Raw genomic sequence first — 15,361 nt, 5'->3', positions numbered from 1 at the left:
TGAACTCCTAAAATATATAATAAATTGAGTAGTTTAATGCAGTTTGTGGGGAATATTTTTTCAGAAGAATTTGGGAAAGTTATGAAATATCCTATAAATGTCTGTCCTATTCCTGATCTAAGGGTCTAGACTTTTAGCTGAGATGAATCTGTGGTACAGTAAATTGATCACTTAAACATGTATGAGGGGAGTCAGAGTTGGAGTCTGGGTTGGAGGTTTGGCTTACCGACTCCACAGCCCTGGTGGTCATCCCAGTCAATGAACACTAGGATGGAGCCAGATTTCAGCTGCAAGTTATATACCATAGACCTGGACAAATACTGGATTATTGGAACAGATTCATGAACTAACATATATTCTTTAACAATACACCATACCTTATATTTGGAAACCAAAAGAGGGGTATGTCCTATAGGGTGCTGCCATTGTAAGTAATGGTAAACATTCATTCAGTGATCGGCACCAGATAGCCCAGGAGGAGAATCGCATCCATTAAGAGAGTGATCTCACATACTGATTTGCATCAAATGCTGTTATACATCTTGGTCAGCGCTGAAGGGGAGATCATAAAGGTTCCGTAAAGTGCAAGTCAAGAGCAATAAAACAGATGTAATGAAATATAGAGGGTATATATTTCCCCATGTGGCAATGATTTACATATACGGTGGTATGCCAAATAATTGAAACTGCTAGTATGAATTAACAAACTATTCTAAATCCATTAGAAAATCATAAGGTTTGTGCACAAACCAAAAACAGTGGGACATATGTAATGCATAATAGTGGACAGGGAGGTTTAGGCAATGTATAGAGCTCTTCTAGATCCCCCTCATGCTCCTGGATATAACAGATCTATTCCTGGAAATTGGGTGAGATCAAACCATTTATTGTCATGCACTGGTTGTCATGTTGCAGCTGGTAGACACAGTTTCTTAGGGAACAGTGGTTGAATTACTTTAAACTATTTCTGGATTCCTTAATCGGCGACTGTTTTCCATTAGGTCTATGACCTCACGTGATTAAAAAACAGATTAGCTGAATCCTCCTAAGCTCTATGTAGAAACAGGAGGTCCGTTTTCCCTGTATAAGTCATCAGTCACTGCAAAAGTCCCTGTTTGGGGGGCAGGAGGGAGTAGCTGGATCAGGAGTTGGAGAGGAATATTTCATGCAGGGGAAAGAGACTTCCTGTCTCTACATAGAGCAGAGGAAAGAGAAGAATTTACTGGGCAGAAGATCAAAATGAGCAAGTGTAAGTACACAGCGCTATATAATATGATGATTGCAATATATTAGAGGATGAAAATTTTGATGGGGGGAGGAGTGCTTCTTAAACGTTTTGCTGCACACATGGAGGCAAGTTTTTAACTTTTATAATTAGAGCAAAATGTATAGTTTAGCTCCACACAGTATGGTTGTTACCTTGTAATTGACTGCAGGGTCTTGTGATATAAGGTTCCCTATAATATACGCACAGTCCTAATATTGTATTTTGGGGGCTTTAGATTCTATACAGATGAACAATGTCAGAGGGCAATAAGGCATTTGTATCTGTAGATATTTACTTCTCTCTATGGGATCCACTTCTTTGTCTAAAAAGATAAAAAATACTGAATATATTGTTATTGTCCCAACCTGGTTTAATTTGGATTCTTGCAGTAGCAGAAAATGCAATACCCCACTGGAAGGCCTCTGGCAGTCTGTTTTGTGTAGAAATTCTATGATTTTGGGATGCTTACTAACTTTTATTAGACAACATATGTTTTTGAATTTTCTGTCCTTTATAAAGTAAAACAAGATTGTTTGGTCTTTACCAGATAACACTGTCACTTTAGTCTTTTAAGTTTGTGACTCTCTCCTTACAGGGGTCAAACCATAAAGCGTGTGACAGAAAATCTTCATGTAGCTTATTATGTCAGCAAAGACTTTCAGTCTGAATACAGTGGGATGTTACTAAAGAAGTTGGAGAAGAACATTGAAGAAGATTATGTGGCTAATGTCCGGAATAACTGCTGGCGGGAAAGACAGCAGAGTAAGTGACTCAGTTATAGCTTGCTGTTTAAAGCATGTAAAGGGGACATATTTATAGGTGACACAACACATATTCACCACAGATAAGTCTCTCTAGGATGCTGTGTTACAGAGCTTTGTAAATGGACCAGCCACTTGTCATTTCAAAGCGAAGTATAACTAACCCTACATGTTACCAGCCATTATCTGTACTAACACAGAATATATCTCCCTGTGGGGGGGGACAGTGCGCTGATTTTAAATAGTCACTGTGATTTGAACAAACTTGGCATCAATGAATAGTACAAGTAATTATAAGAAACCATCTTCTTTCTCCACTTATGAGCCACTTCTTCCTCTCCCACTGCCTTCCGAGCCCATCATTCAGTTTGAAAAACAGTTGAAATTTTCTTTCTCAAGACCAGACGGCATACCAATTCACTGAAGTATTGGGTTACAGTTCCTATTAAATTCTATTGAGAGGAGAGAGAAGAGGAGAAAGGAACAGAGAAAGAGACACAGGAGATTCAGACAGAAAATGGATTGTGATGCAGCTTCTGTCAAGTGTTCTAGCTTATCTCAGAGCTAGATTCACAGCTGCACTGCTCAGTAGTATTGTATAAGACTCCATTCTGATTCTGAATATCTGCTACATTGAGAAAGAAATGCAGAAATCCCTGTCTGTGTACTATGTTGTTTCCATCCATTATCAAGATAACTGGAAATTTGGAAGAGGGCCTGCAGAGGGGAAAGCTGGTGAAAATGCAGGATATAATTCATTTAATGGACAGAAGTGGCATAAGTCCACATGTATATACACATAACTGCTTGTTCTGAAAAGTTACCTGAAAGTTTAGGTATAGTTTAAAGAAATAGTGATGCAGAATAAACACAGAAATTCTTCATTCAGATTTGATGGAATAAAGGCTCTGCATGCATTACTATAATTCCTGACAGAAAGAGCCAGGCGAACCCCAGTATAAGTTGCTGGACCACTGTGGTGTCTTACATGGGATGGACAAGACAATATGTAGTGTTGCTCTTATAAACAGGCTCTGCCCACATTTGGGAATCTGCACATCTAAGGCTTATCTTACCGATTTGTTTAGTTAGGACCTGTTCATACTGCATTTCTGCAGTGACAGATGGACCTTCTGACAGGGCCATAGACTGCAATGAGAACAGAGTTCTGCTACGTTTCTGTGCCCATCTGAACAAACGCACTCCTTCAGAAAAAAAACACAAACTTAGTTCGTTTGAACTCGTATCATTGCAGTCTGTGGCTCTATCAGGGGTCCGTCCATGTCTTGTGATTCAGATGGAACCACTGAACGCACTGCAGAAATCCAGTGTGAACAGGACCGAATTGTCAAAAGACTAAATGAGGTTGGTAGGTTGTCCTTGTATCTACAGTTATATTTAGTGCCTGAAATGATAAATCATCAAATACTGAAGATATTATTTATTATTATAGCGCCATTTATTCCATGGGGCATTACATGTGGAAAGAGGCGTATACATAATAAAAAAAACAAGAACAATACAAGTCTCCTCCTGATATCCATATTGTTCCTTTACTGTTTATATTAGTTTTCACTATTGAAACCACCCTCCTCTTGGTGAAAATGATAAGAAGTTATTACAGCTCCATCTTGACTATTATTATAATCACCACATCCTTTAAATAAGAGTGTGCCTCCTTCCCGATCACCCGCTGTAAAATAACGGGCCCTTGGCATCGGCCATGTACTCAGGATCTGGCTTTCACAGATCTAGTATTGATGATCTATCCTTTGGATAGACTAATATCATATTGAGGGTCAGTTATCTAGCACATCTGTTTAATGTTAAGTGACCACAGCCATGGACTGGACATCAGCACCTATTTAAGACCATTGGGGCTGATTTGCTGTATCCGGCAGTGGCCGCTTTACATTGAACAAAGTGTGCTGTACAGTCCCATGCAGTGTTTACATTTGGCTGACAACAAAGCTAACAATAGGTGATGAATGGGGGTGTTGGATGAGGGAATCCCCAGTAGAGAATGCAAAGTGCCTCACAGGACCTGGTCTGTAAATCCGTAAACTACGGCTGACAGATGGGAGCCTTGCGGACAACCTCTTATCTGCGGCATCCTCAGCTCCTCTTTTAATTCGCTGGGCTGGTGCGATGTCATCATTGCGGCATGATGCACATGTGTCTTTGCGCCAGGCTGGCTAATCAAAAGAAGAGCCGCAAATGCTGGCAGGTAGGGAGGCAGTTCTCAGGGCTTCTGTCCAGCGGTTCTAGATTACGGACATGACTGCTGGACCAGGTCCTACAAATCTATTTGCAACATTTCTAACCTGCACCGATCTGATATTGATTACCTATCCGAAGTATACAGTAGGTCATCACTAGTCCCTGCCTAGACAACCCCTTTAAAGGGAATCTGTCACTAGATTTTTGCCACATAATCTGAGAGCGGCATAATGTAGAAACAGAGACCCTAATTCCAGCTGTATGTCACTTGTTGGGCTGCTAGCTGTAATTTTAATAATCTCCTGTTTGATAAAACAGGGATTTTATCACTAGAAGACTAGTAAACCTACTGCTACGTAGTTCTCCATATTCATGAGCTCTGTATAGCCCTGACCCACTGGTGATTGATCAAAAAATGTAAATCAGTGGTGTAGGCTGGGTTATACAGAGCTGAACATTTTAGAGAACTGGTAAATCTGCAGCCAATAATAGTGATTTTATCAAAACTGCAGCAAGCAGCCCAGTAAGTGATCAATCGCTGGAATCAGGGTCTCTGCCCTTACATCATGCTAAGAAACCTGGTTGCAGATTCTTTTTAATATTGATGTCTTGTGTTTTGAGATGTTGAAATGACTTTCCTTACCTGGTTATTCGTTGTATGATTTTTGTGTTCTTGCTTTTAGAAGCGGATTTAATACATGCAGCAAAGGTTTACCGGGATAATAGACTAAAAGTGAAAGCAGAGTCGATATCTATGGATAATTGTAAAGAACTGCAGCGACTAACCTCAATCTACCGAGGTGGATGATGGATCATGGCATCAGCCTAATATACACACTTTCTTCCCTGTAATATAAGATCTATACATTTTATCATGAAGAAGCAGCGAGTTACCACCCAGCCATCAATGTGGCATATCTTTTAACTTCCTGACACAACTTGAAGGTCACAGAGTCCATTTTTTTTAAGTTCCATTTAATTGTTAACTAATTAAAGTGTAAAAATTATATAGTGCCGCGAACATGACTTTTCTTGTGTTCATGGGTATCTTGTAAATATGGTAATTAATTGTCTTGTATATAAGAGTTAATCACTTTATATGTAAAATATGTTTTTGTTTTATTCCTCATTTCCAGTAACTCTGTAGAATTTCACACCAAAAAGTATTTTTATTTCAGACGTAATTAGTTCTTTATCTTCCAAGACCATTTTAACCTTCTAGCTGATATCAAATATATGGACCTTTTTACTATGTTATTGCTTTTTCCTCTCCTGATGATCGTCCATATGTCTGAATTTTGCAGTTGGAGTGCGAGTCTTCAATTCTAGATCTAGAATGTATTTTCTCCAATCACTAGAGGGCTCAATGTACTTTTAGAAAGAACACAGGTGGCAGAGAACCAGCTAAATATACATTCCTATCTCTTTAATAAAAATCGTATTTAATACTGCGGCTGAAGATTCTGAATAACACAAGAAGGGAGAAGCATCTTTATGCCATCTGCACAGTACCGAACCAGCTTGGAATAGAACCTCTACCATTTGATACAGACTTGCTATAGATACATCGCCTAAGGTTTTGTTTGTATTTGCATTGGAGCCTTCATTGCAAATTCCATCATACATAACTGGAAGTAATACTGTTGCATGCATCCTTATGCCTCCCATCCAATGATGGACCCTAAATCAGTAGGGTCTGTTGGTGCTAGTGATATCTAACATGTGAGAATCAAGCTTTGCTTTGTTGTCTCCACTGTGAGTGGAAATTATGATCCAAGATTGAAATCTGTTATTCCTATTTTAGCTGTAAAACGTAAGATGAGAATAATACTTTAAAGGGAACCTGTCACCTGAAAAAAACGCTATTAACCTGCAGATATGGGGTTAATCTGCAGGTTAATAGCATTCTGATGTTGCCCGGTGCCGGCAGTTAGCTTAATGCTGCGGGGAGAAAATTAACTTTTATTATACCTGGCAGCATTCCAGTTTCCTTCACAGGGGTGGCGGCCGTAACTGCCTCCCCGATACTGACGGACAGCTGGACATAATGCCGGGGGCACAGTTACAACAGCCGCTCTTTATTCTTAGAGCAGTGACTAAACCGGCGCCGCCCCCGGGACTGAAAATGTGCACCTGGCCCTTACTGACACTGGCTATGCATTGGTGCCAGCTGTCAGTGAGTGTCGGGAGCGCGGTTACAGCGGTGACTCTGTATACGCAAAGAGTATTCAGAGCAGTGACTGAATAAGCACTGGCGCCACCCCCATGACTTAACCGGGAACGCTGCCAGGGGGAATACAGTTCACTATCTCCCCACAGCGTTCTGGTAAGTGCAGGTGCCGCCCCGCGTAATAACGCTATTAACCTGCAGGTTAGTAGCGTTTTTTCCTGGTGAAGGTTCCTTTTAAGGAATAACTGTGTACCTAATAACCTTGCTTACCTAGTCTGTCCCCTGCCACTGCAACTCCTCCACACTGGTGGTCCACGCTTATCTTTTTACATCCCCACAGTGATTGTCATTTACGGTACATTGACGTCATCACTGCAGCCAGTCACAGGGCTCAGCAGTCTCGTGCGGTACCATGGCTGCGACGGTCACATGGATGCAGGTGACGTCATCACTGCAGCCAGTCACAGGGCTCAGCAGTCTTGTGCTGTACCATGGCTGCGACTGTTACATGGATGCAGGTGACGTCCTCACTGCAGCCAGTCACAGGGCTCAGCAGTCTCGTGCGGTACCCTGGCTGCGACGGTCACGTGGATGCAGGTGATGTCATCACTGCAGCCAGTCACAGGGCTCAGCAGTCTCGTGCGGTACCATGGCTGAGACGGTCACATGGATGCTGGTGACGTCATCACTGCAGCCAGTCACAGGGCTCAGCAGTCTCGTGCGGTACCTTGGCTGCGACGGTTACATGGATGCAGGTGACGTCCTCACTGCAGCCAGTCACAGGGCTCAGCAGTCTCGTGCAGTACCATGGCTGCGACGGTCACATGGATGCAGGTGACGTCATCACTGCAGCCAGTCACAGGGCTCAACAGTCTCGTGTGGTACCATGGCTGAGACGGTCACATGGATGCTGGTGATGTCATCACTGCAGCCAGTCACAGGGCTCAGCAGTCTCGTGCGGTACCATGGCTGAGACGGTTACATGGATGCAGGTGACGTCATCACTGCAGCCAGTCACAGGGCTCAGCAGTCTCGTGCGGTACCATGGCTGAGACGGTTACATGGATGCTGGTGACGTCATCACTGCAGCCAGTCACAGGGCTCAGCAGTCTCGTGCGGTACCATGGCTGAGACGGTTACATGGATGCAGGTGACGTCATCACTGTAGCCAGTCACAGGGCTCAGCAGTCTCGTGCGGTACCATGGCTGAGACGGTCACATGGATGCTGGTGACGTCATCACTGCAGCCAGTCACAGGGCTCAGCAGTCTCGTGCTGTACCATGGCTGAGACGGTTACATGGATGCAGGTGACGTCATCACTGCAGCCAGTCACAGGGCTCAGCAGTCTCGTGCTGTACCATGGCTGCGACGGTCACATGGATGCAGGTGACGTCATCACTGCAGCCAGTCACAGGGCTCAGCAGTCTCATGCTGTACCATGGCTGAGACGGTTACATGGATGCAGGTGACATCATCACTGCAGCCAGTCACAGGGCTCAGCAGTCTCGTGCGGTACCATGGCTGAGACGGTCACATGGATGCTGGTGACGTCATCACTGCAGCCAGTCACAGGGCTCAGCAGTCTCGTGCGGTACCATGGCTGAGACGGTTACATGGATGCAGGTGACGTCATCACTGCAGCCAGTCACAGGGCTCAGCAGTCTCGTGCGGTACCATGGCTGAGACGGTTACATGGATGCAGGTGACGTCATCACTGCAGCCAGTCACAGGGCTCAGCAGTCTCGTGCGGTACCATGGCTGAGACGGTTACATGGATGCAGGTGACGTCATCACTGCAGCCAGTCACAGGGCTCAGCAGTCTCGTGCGGTTACATGGATGCAGGTGACGTCATCACTGCAGCCAGTCACAGGGCTCAGCAGTCTCGTGCGGTACCATGGCTGAGACGGTTACATGGATGCAGGTGACGTCATCACTGCAGCCAGTCACAGGGCTCAGCAGTCTCGTGCTGTACCATGGCTGCGACGGTCACATGGATGCAGGTGACGTCATCACTGCAGCCAGTCACAGGGCTCAGCAGTCTCGTGCTGTACCATGGCTGAGACGGTTACATGGATGCAGGTGACGTCATCACTGCAGCCAGTCACAGGGCTCAGCAGTCTCGTGCGGTACCATGGCTGAGACGGTCACATGGATGCTGGTGACGTCATCACTGCAGCCAGTCACAGGGCTCAGCAGTCTCGTGCGGTACCATGGCTGAGACGGTTACATGGATGCAGGTGACGTCATCACTGCAGCCAGTCACAGGGCTCAGCAGTCTCGTGCGGTACCATGGCTGAGACGGTTACATGGATGCAGGTGACGTCATCACTGCAGCCAGTCACAGGGCTCAGCAGTCTCGTGCGGTACCATGGCTGAGACGGTTACATGGATGCAGGTGACGTCATCACTGCAGCCAGTCACAGGGCTCAGCAGTCTCGTGCGGTACCATGGCTGAGACGGTTACATGGATGCAGGTGACGTCATCACTGCAGCCAGTCACAGGGCTCAGCAGTCTCGTGCGGTACCATGGCTGAGACGGTTACATGGATGCTGGTGACGTCATCACTGCAGGGAAGTAAACCAAAACAAGTGTGGAGCAGTGGAGGGTTGAACATGTCTGCATTATGTATGTTTTCCTTTTTTTTTATATATATAATTGAACACATTTCCAGTGCTTAGCCCAATTTTTACAAATCCTGTTAACAAAATTGAATATACAAAATAAGTTTGTTTTATTATGAAATTGTAATTTCCACTTACCATAAGGAAATATTATCTGTGATCCTGCTCCATTAGTCTGCGTGACCATGTATACACACAATGCTATAGCTGTAGGAATACAACATAAGGTGGTGACCAAGTCGGTTAGTAATTTTTGCTGAACATGGCGCAATCATGTGACCTTGGTGCCAAGCTTGTTATTTACGTCTATTGAATTACATCTGGAGGATAAATGTGTGCAGAAGTCCCACCATGCCTTTCTAGCCACCCTACATATGCCCAGGATTACATGATTGAAGTTGACGTCTTATCTTGACCTTTGTGGAAGTGTATTAACAAAATGGCAATATTTCCCCATGGTCTGTCTTGCACCTTGAAACAGTTGGGAGATTTACCAAAAGTGGAGCAAAGGAAAAGTGAAGCATTGCATTTTTTATTGTCAAAACTGCCACTACAAAGTGAGAACTGAAATCTGATAGGTTGCTATGGGCCACTAGGGAATGAGAGCTGGAATCTGATAGGTTGCTATGGGCCACTAGGGAATGAGAGCTGGAATCTGATAGGTTGCTATGGGCCACTAGGGAATGAGAGCTGGAATCTGATAGGTTGCTATGGGCCACTAGGGAATGAGAGCTGGAATCTGGTTGTCATGGTCTATTAGAAAATGAGAGCTAGGATCTGACTGGCTGCTAATGACCACTAGAAAATGAGAGCTGGAATATTCTAGTGGCCCATGGCAACCAGATGAGAGCTGGAATATTCTAGTGGCCCATGGCAACCAGATGAGAGCTGGAATATTCTAGTGGCCCATGGCAACCAGATGAGAGCTGGAGTATTCTAGTGGCCCATGGCAACCAGATGAGAGCTGGAGTATTCTAGTGGCCCATGGCAACCAGATGAGAGCTGGAGTATTCTAGTGGCCCATGGCAACCAGATGAGAGCTGGAGTATTCTAGTGGCCCATGGCAACCAGATGAGAGCTGGAGTATTCTAGTGGCCCATGGTAACCAGATGAGAGCTGGAATTTTCTAGTGGCCCACGGCAACCAGATGAGAGCTGGAATATTCTAGTGGCCCATGGCAACCAGATGAGAGCTGGCATCTGACTGGTTGCCATGGGCCATTAGAAAATGAGAGCTGGAATCTAGTAGCTATGGTCTTCTTTTTTTTTCCTTTGCACTAGTTTTGATAAATCTTCCCAATATTCCTAATTACCTTCACTGTGCCTTGTCCCCCTGTCCATGGGTATGCAGCTAATGGGACAGAGCTGACGTTTAGCTCCATTGTTTTCTTTGCCTTTTTTCAACACTTTGATCATTTCGGAAGTACACCAATTACGCTGTTCATTATTTTCGCCGTTGAAGATTTTGAATGCATTTTAATGTCTTAATATGGAACAGCATTCGGATTATATTTTGCAACACTCATCCGCACATGTAATCATTGTACATCCAGCTAAAACATGCCCACTATTTATTCCACAAGTGACGGATGCTCTCATTTGCACAATATCCTTACATGTAGCATCATTTTTGCTGGACAAAAATTTTCCTAAAATTTGCCAACCCTATGCAACATAAGTGACACCTTACATTAAAGGGGTTGTCTGATACTTTTATATTCATGGCCTATCCTTAGGATAAGTCCTCAATACCAGATCAGTGGGGTGTGACACCCAGCACCCCTGCCGATCAGCTCCTGCTGTCGGTGGTTGCTGGATGTGATCAGTTGTGAAGCGGAACGGTACAGCTCCATCATCTGTACAGTGGCCACAACAAGGTACTGAAAATCCACTCCTATTCATTCAGATAGGTGGTGGATGTTTAATGTCCGGTCGCGGCCACTATACAGTTGACGGAGCTGTGCTGTGCAGCTCTGCAAGTGATCACATCTGACCGTCGCCAGCATTGAGAACAGCTGATTGATGGGGGTGCCAGGTGTTGATCTAGTATTAATACTGATCTAGTATTGATGACCTATTCTAAGGGTAGGCCACGAATAGAAAAGGACCAGACAACCCCTTTAATGGGTGTCTAGTAAGGCGTCACTTCTGTTGCATGAGGTTGGCAAATTTTAGGAAATATTTTGTCCAGCAAAACCAGACCAAGACCGCCCTTTAAATGGACTCTGTTCAATATGTGGATCTATCCCATTCTTCCGGTACTTTTCAAGTATGAAAATTGCCATCTGAGCAGGAACCTTAGTCATATGGGGCGTTGTCAACTCTGAATTGTATAAGCCAGTAATAAAGGCACTCACTATGGCAGCCATGTTAGAGCTCTCATGGTCCATGACAAAAACTGGCAGGAACAACTTGGGTTATATGTTTGAACACTGTCTTTGAATAAAACCTATGTGTTAATTCCAAACTTCTGTCTCGTCTGCTTTAGGCCTAGCAGAGGTTACGCTGGAATATAGGAGTATTAGAACTTTCTTTATGATTGGTTGTGAGCTTCATAATGTGGTGATCTGCCATCATCCCTCTATTTTACGTTACTTTGTCCCACTTCCATAGAATTAGTATTCTTGTGCAGAGGAAAAAGGTCAGCTGTCATTTTATCTGATACTTGGGGGAAAATATGCTGCTCATCATGCAATATATAAAGATTTTATGTAGACATTTCACCAAGGTATACACAAGTACATCTCACTAAATTAGAATATCATCAAAAAGTAAATTTATTTCAGTTCTTCAATACAAAAAGTGAAACTCATATATATATATATATATATATATATATATATATATATATATATATATATATATATATATAATATGTCATTACAGAGTGATTTATTTCTAGTGTTTATTTCTGTTAATGTTGATGATTATGGCTTACAGCCATTGAAAACACAAATGTCATTATCTCAGTAAATTAGAATACTTTATAACACCAGCTTGAATAATGTTTTTAAAATCTGAAATGTTGGCCTACTGAAATGTATGTTTAGTAAATGCACTCAATACTTGGTCGGGGCTCCTTTTGCATCAATTACTGCATCGATGTGGTGTGGCATGGAGGCGATCAGCCTGTGGCACTGCTGAGGTGTTATGGAAGTCCAAGTTGCTTTGATAGCAGCCTCCAGCTCGTCTGCATTGTTGGGTCTGGTGTCTCTCATCTTCCTCTTGACAATACCCCATAGATTCTCTGTGGGGTTAAGGTCAGGCGAGTTTGCTGGCCAATCAAGCATAGTGATACTGTTGTTTTTAAACCAGGTATTGGTACTTTTGGCAGTGTGGACAGGTGCCAAGACCTGCTGGAGAATGAAATTTCCATCTCCAAAAAGCTTGTCGACAGAAGGAAGCATGAAGTGCTCTAAAATTTCCTGTTAGACGGCTGTGCTGACTTTGGTCTTGATAAAACATAGTGGACCTACATCAGCAGATGACATGGCTCCCCAAACCATCACTGATTGTGGAAACTTCACACTAGACCTCAAGCAGCTTGGATTGTGGCCTCTCCACTCTTCCTCCAGACTCTGGGACCTTGATTTCCAAATGAAATTCAAAATTTACTTTCATCTGAAAACAGTAACTTGGACCACTGAGCGACAGTCCAGGTCATTTTCTCCTTGGGCCGAGTAAGACGCTTCTGGCGTTGTCTATTGGTCATGAGTGGCTTGACACAAGGAATGCGACACTTGGGGCCCATGTCCTGGATACGTCTGTGTGTGGTGGCTCTTGAAGCAATGACTCAAGTTGCAGTCCACGTCTTGTGAATCTCCCCCCAAATTTTTAAATGGCCTTTTCTTCCGTTCAAGGCTGCGGTTATCCCGGCTGCTCGTGCACCTTTCCTTCCACTCAACTTTGCATTAATATGCTTGTGAACAGCCAGCTTCTTTAGCAATGACCTTTTGTGGCTTACCCTCCTTGTGGAGTGTGTCAATGACTGCCTTCTGGACATCTGTCAAGTCAGCAGTCTTACCCATGATTGTAGTGCCTACAAAAACAAACTAAGGGACCTTTTTAAACGCATCGGAAGTCTTTGCAGGTGTTTTTTTGTTAATTATTCTAATTTACTGAGATAATGACTTTTGTGTTTTCATTGGCTGTAAGCCATAATCATCAACATTAACAGAAATAAACACTTGAAATAGATCACTGTTTGTAATGACTCTATATAATATAGGAGTTTCACTTTTTGTATTGAAGAACTGAAATAAATTAACTTTTTGATGATATTCTAATTTTGTGAGATGCACTTGTACTTCATTGGTCGTCAAGGGGTTAAACCGCTTTAAAAAAATAAATAAAAATGTATTAGTTGGATATTCATCTATCCAGTATTCAATATTGCACTTTTTCTTCCGTTATAAATGGAGCTTCATTTTTATGTCTGTCATACTTTTTTTTTTTTTTAAATCACAAAGGACCACTGAAATGCATTTAAATTTGTGTTCCCTTTTCTGTAACAATTATTTCATATATTGGATACTTTTGGGGGGAGGAGGGGCTATTTTTGTAATTTTTTTTTTTTTTTCACCTGCTTTTTTTTTTCTTCATTTATTTCCCATATTGTGTCTCCCATGAGCTTTTAAAAGACCTTTAGGGTAAATTGAAATTCCTTTTTTTTTTTTCAACTTCCCCTGTAACTAGGGCTAGTTTATTAGCCCCAGTTCCAGTGGAAATACAGCCTCTCGGTTGCATATCAGAGCTTATGGGGTCTCCCAGGACCTAGCCGCTCCTGCTCATTCCCTAAACCCAGCTATAACATGACTACTGGATCTGGAGAAAGCGCTATTAACACTTCCTATTACTGTCTACACAGCTAGTGCTGTGTGTACAGTGATAGAGAAGGCATAGATGATAAACCATCAGTGCCCTCTCTATGGGGAGCTCTGCTATGTCTAACAGCAGGATCCCTGCCCCCGTAGCTGCATGATCACGTGAAGCTGCTTTACAATGCAGTGATATTTTAGAACGTCACTGCAGAGTATAATGCGGACCACCCAGACGTTTAAAGTCAGAGCGGTCTGGAAGTAGTTAAAAAAAAAAAAAAAAAAAGTTTACTTTTAAAAACTGCGCAGCCAAAAACCTGCACTACAAAATGGTGGCAACTTGCAGTAAATGCGTGCAGTTTTAAAGTGTCTGCAATTCAGAATAACAAAATATGCAAAAAATGCAGTAAAAGTATGGGAATCCATCTTAATAAAAAATACTTGAATTTAAAGAGGACCTGTCACTTGCTACAAATATGAATTTGTTTTTAGACTTAAATGCCACTGTGCTTATAATTCTGGCTTTTTTCTTCCTGCGCCCCTCGATTCCTGAGATACGGCCTTTAATCTTTTTAGCTAAGGAGGGCATGAGACTCAAAAATTCCCCCATAAGGAACAGTTAATGACCACACCTACTCCACTAACAAGACTAGATTTACATACATTTTCTTCCTTGCAACAAAAATTGGGAGGTTGATCAATCCACCTTTTGCCTATTGCAGATTTACATACATAACGAAGGAATGGCGAGGAGCAGGAAAAAAGGAAAAACCAATGCCAGAATTAGTAGAAAGGCCGCACTCCAACCCAGTAAAATCAATATTTTATTTATGAAGAGAGATTCTTTTTAAAGGGGAGCTACAGCTAAGTTCTCTATGTGGTTTTTGTAAGAATCCAGTACAAACTGACCATTTTCCATTGTTATCATGTACATGTTGGCCAGGCTTACTGAAGGCTTATCGAATTCATTCTCTTGCTGCAGAGCTTGAATATACTTTCTTATACATGTAATTATATGCTCATTGTAAAAAGAATTCTTGTTTTTTTTTTGTGATTTACACCATGAATAGGTTGCAGTAATACTATGTACCCTAAAACATTATCTCATATGCCATAAAATGTTCATTTACACCTTTACTCTGTCTTCAATTAATTTTTGTAAATCATCAGATTGGCCATTGGGGCACATTTGATGTGTACATCGGGAGCTTTCCGGCACATAGGCTACAAGTAAGGTGCTTCTAATGTGTGGTCACCTTGTGCATGTATAATATATATATAATATATATACAGACCACACTCATGCCTCACTGACCACCATCAAGCACCCAAACTGCAGGGCCCTCATGCTGACCTCTTCAGTAGGATGGCTTTGTAAAGATGGAAAAAAGAAACACAGAAAGAAGCAAAGTTCAAAATGTCACCAATGTACATAATCTCCTTCATATTACTTACTATAAAAAAAATTCTGTTTTTGTTAACCTGTGTAATTTTCTTTACCTT

At 42.7% G+C, this 15,361-nt stretch overlaps 1 protein-coding gene across 1 annotated transcript in view; it reads left to right on the top strand.

The window, feature by feature from the left end:
* DNAJB14 (DnaJ heat shock protein family (Hsp40) member B14) overlaps nt 1-5,255 on the top strand; it is a 44,721-nt gene extending 39,466 nt beyond the window's left edge. The window contains exons 7-8 of the mRNA XM_073638969.1: nt 1,863-2,029; nt 4,932-5,255. Of these exons, the coding sequence (XP_073495070.1) occupies nt 1,863-2,029; nt 4,932-5,056 (292 nt within the window). The 3' untranslated portion in view covers nt 5,057-5,255. The remainder of the gene's footprint in view (nt 1-1,862; nt 2,030-4,931) is intronic.
* Nucleotides 5,256-15,361: the final 10,106 nt, after the last annotated feature.

This window comes from Phyllobates terribilis, unplaced genomic scaffold, assembly GCF_046119375.1.
Source record: "Phyllobates terribilis strain yellow unplaced genomic scaffold, ASM4611937v1 Scaffold_1__5_contigs__length_1240528914, whole genome shotgun sequence".
In the NCBI taxonomy this organism is placed as follows: domain Eukaryota; kingdom Metazoa; phylum Chordata; class Amphibia; order Anura; family Dendrobatidae; genus Phyllobates; species Phyllobates terribilis.
Note: the sequence above shows the minus strand (reverse complement) of the source record. Positions and strands in the feature narration are given on the sequence as shown.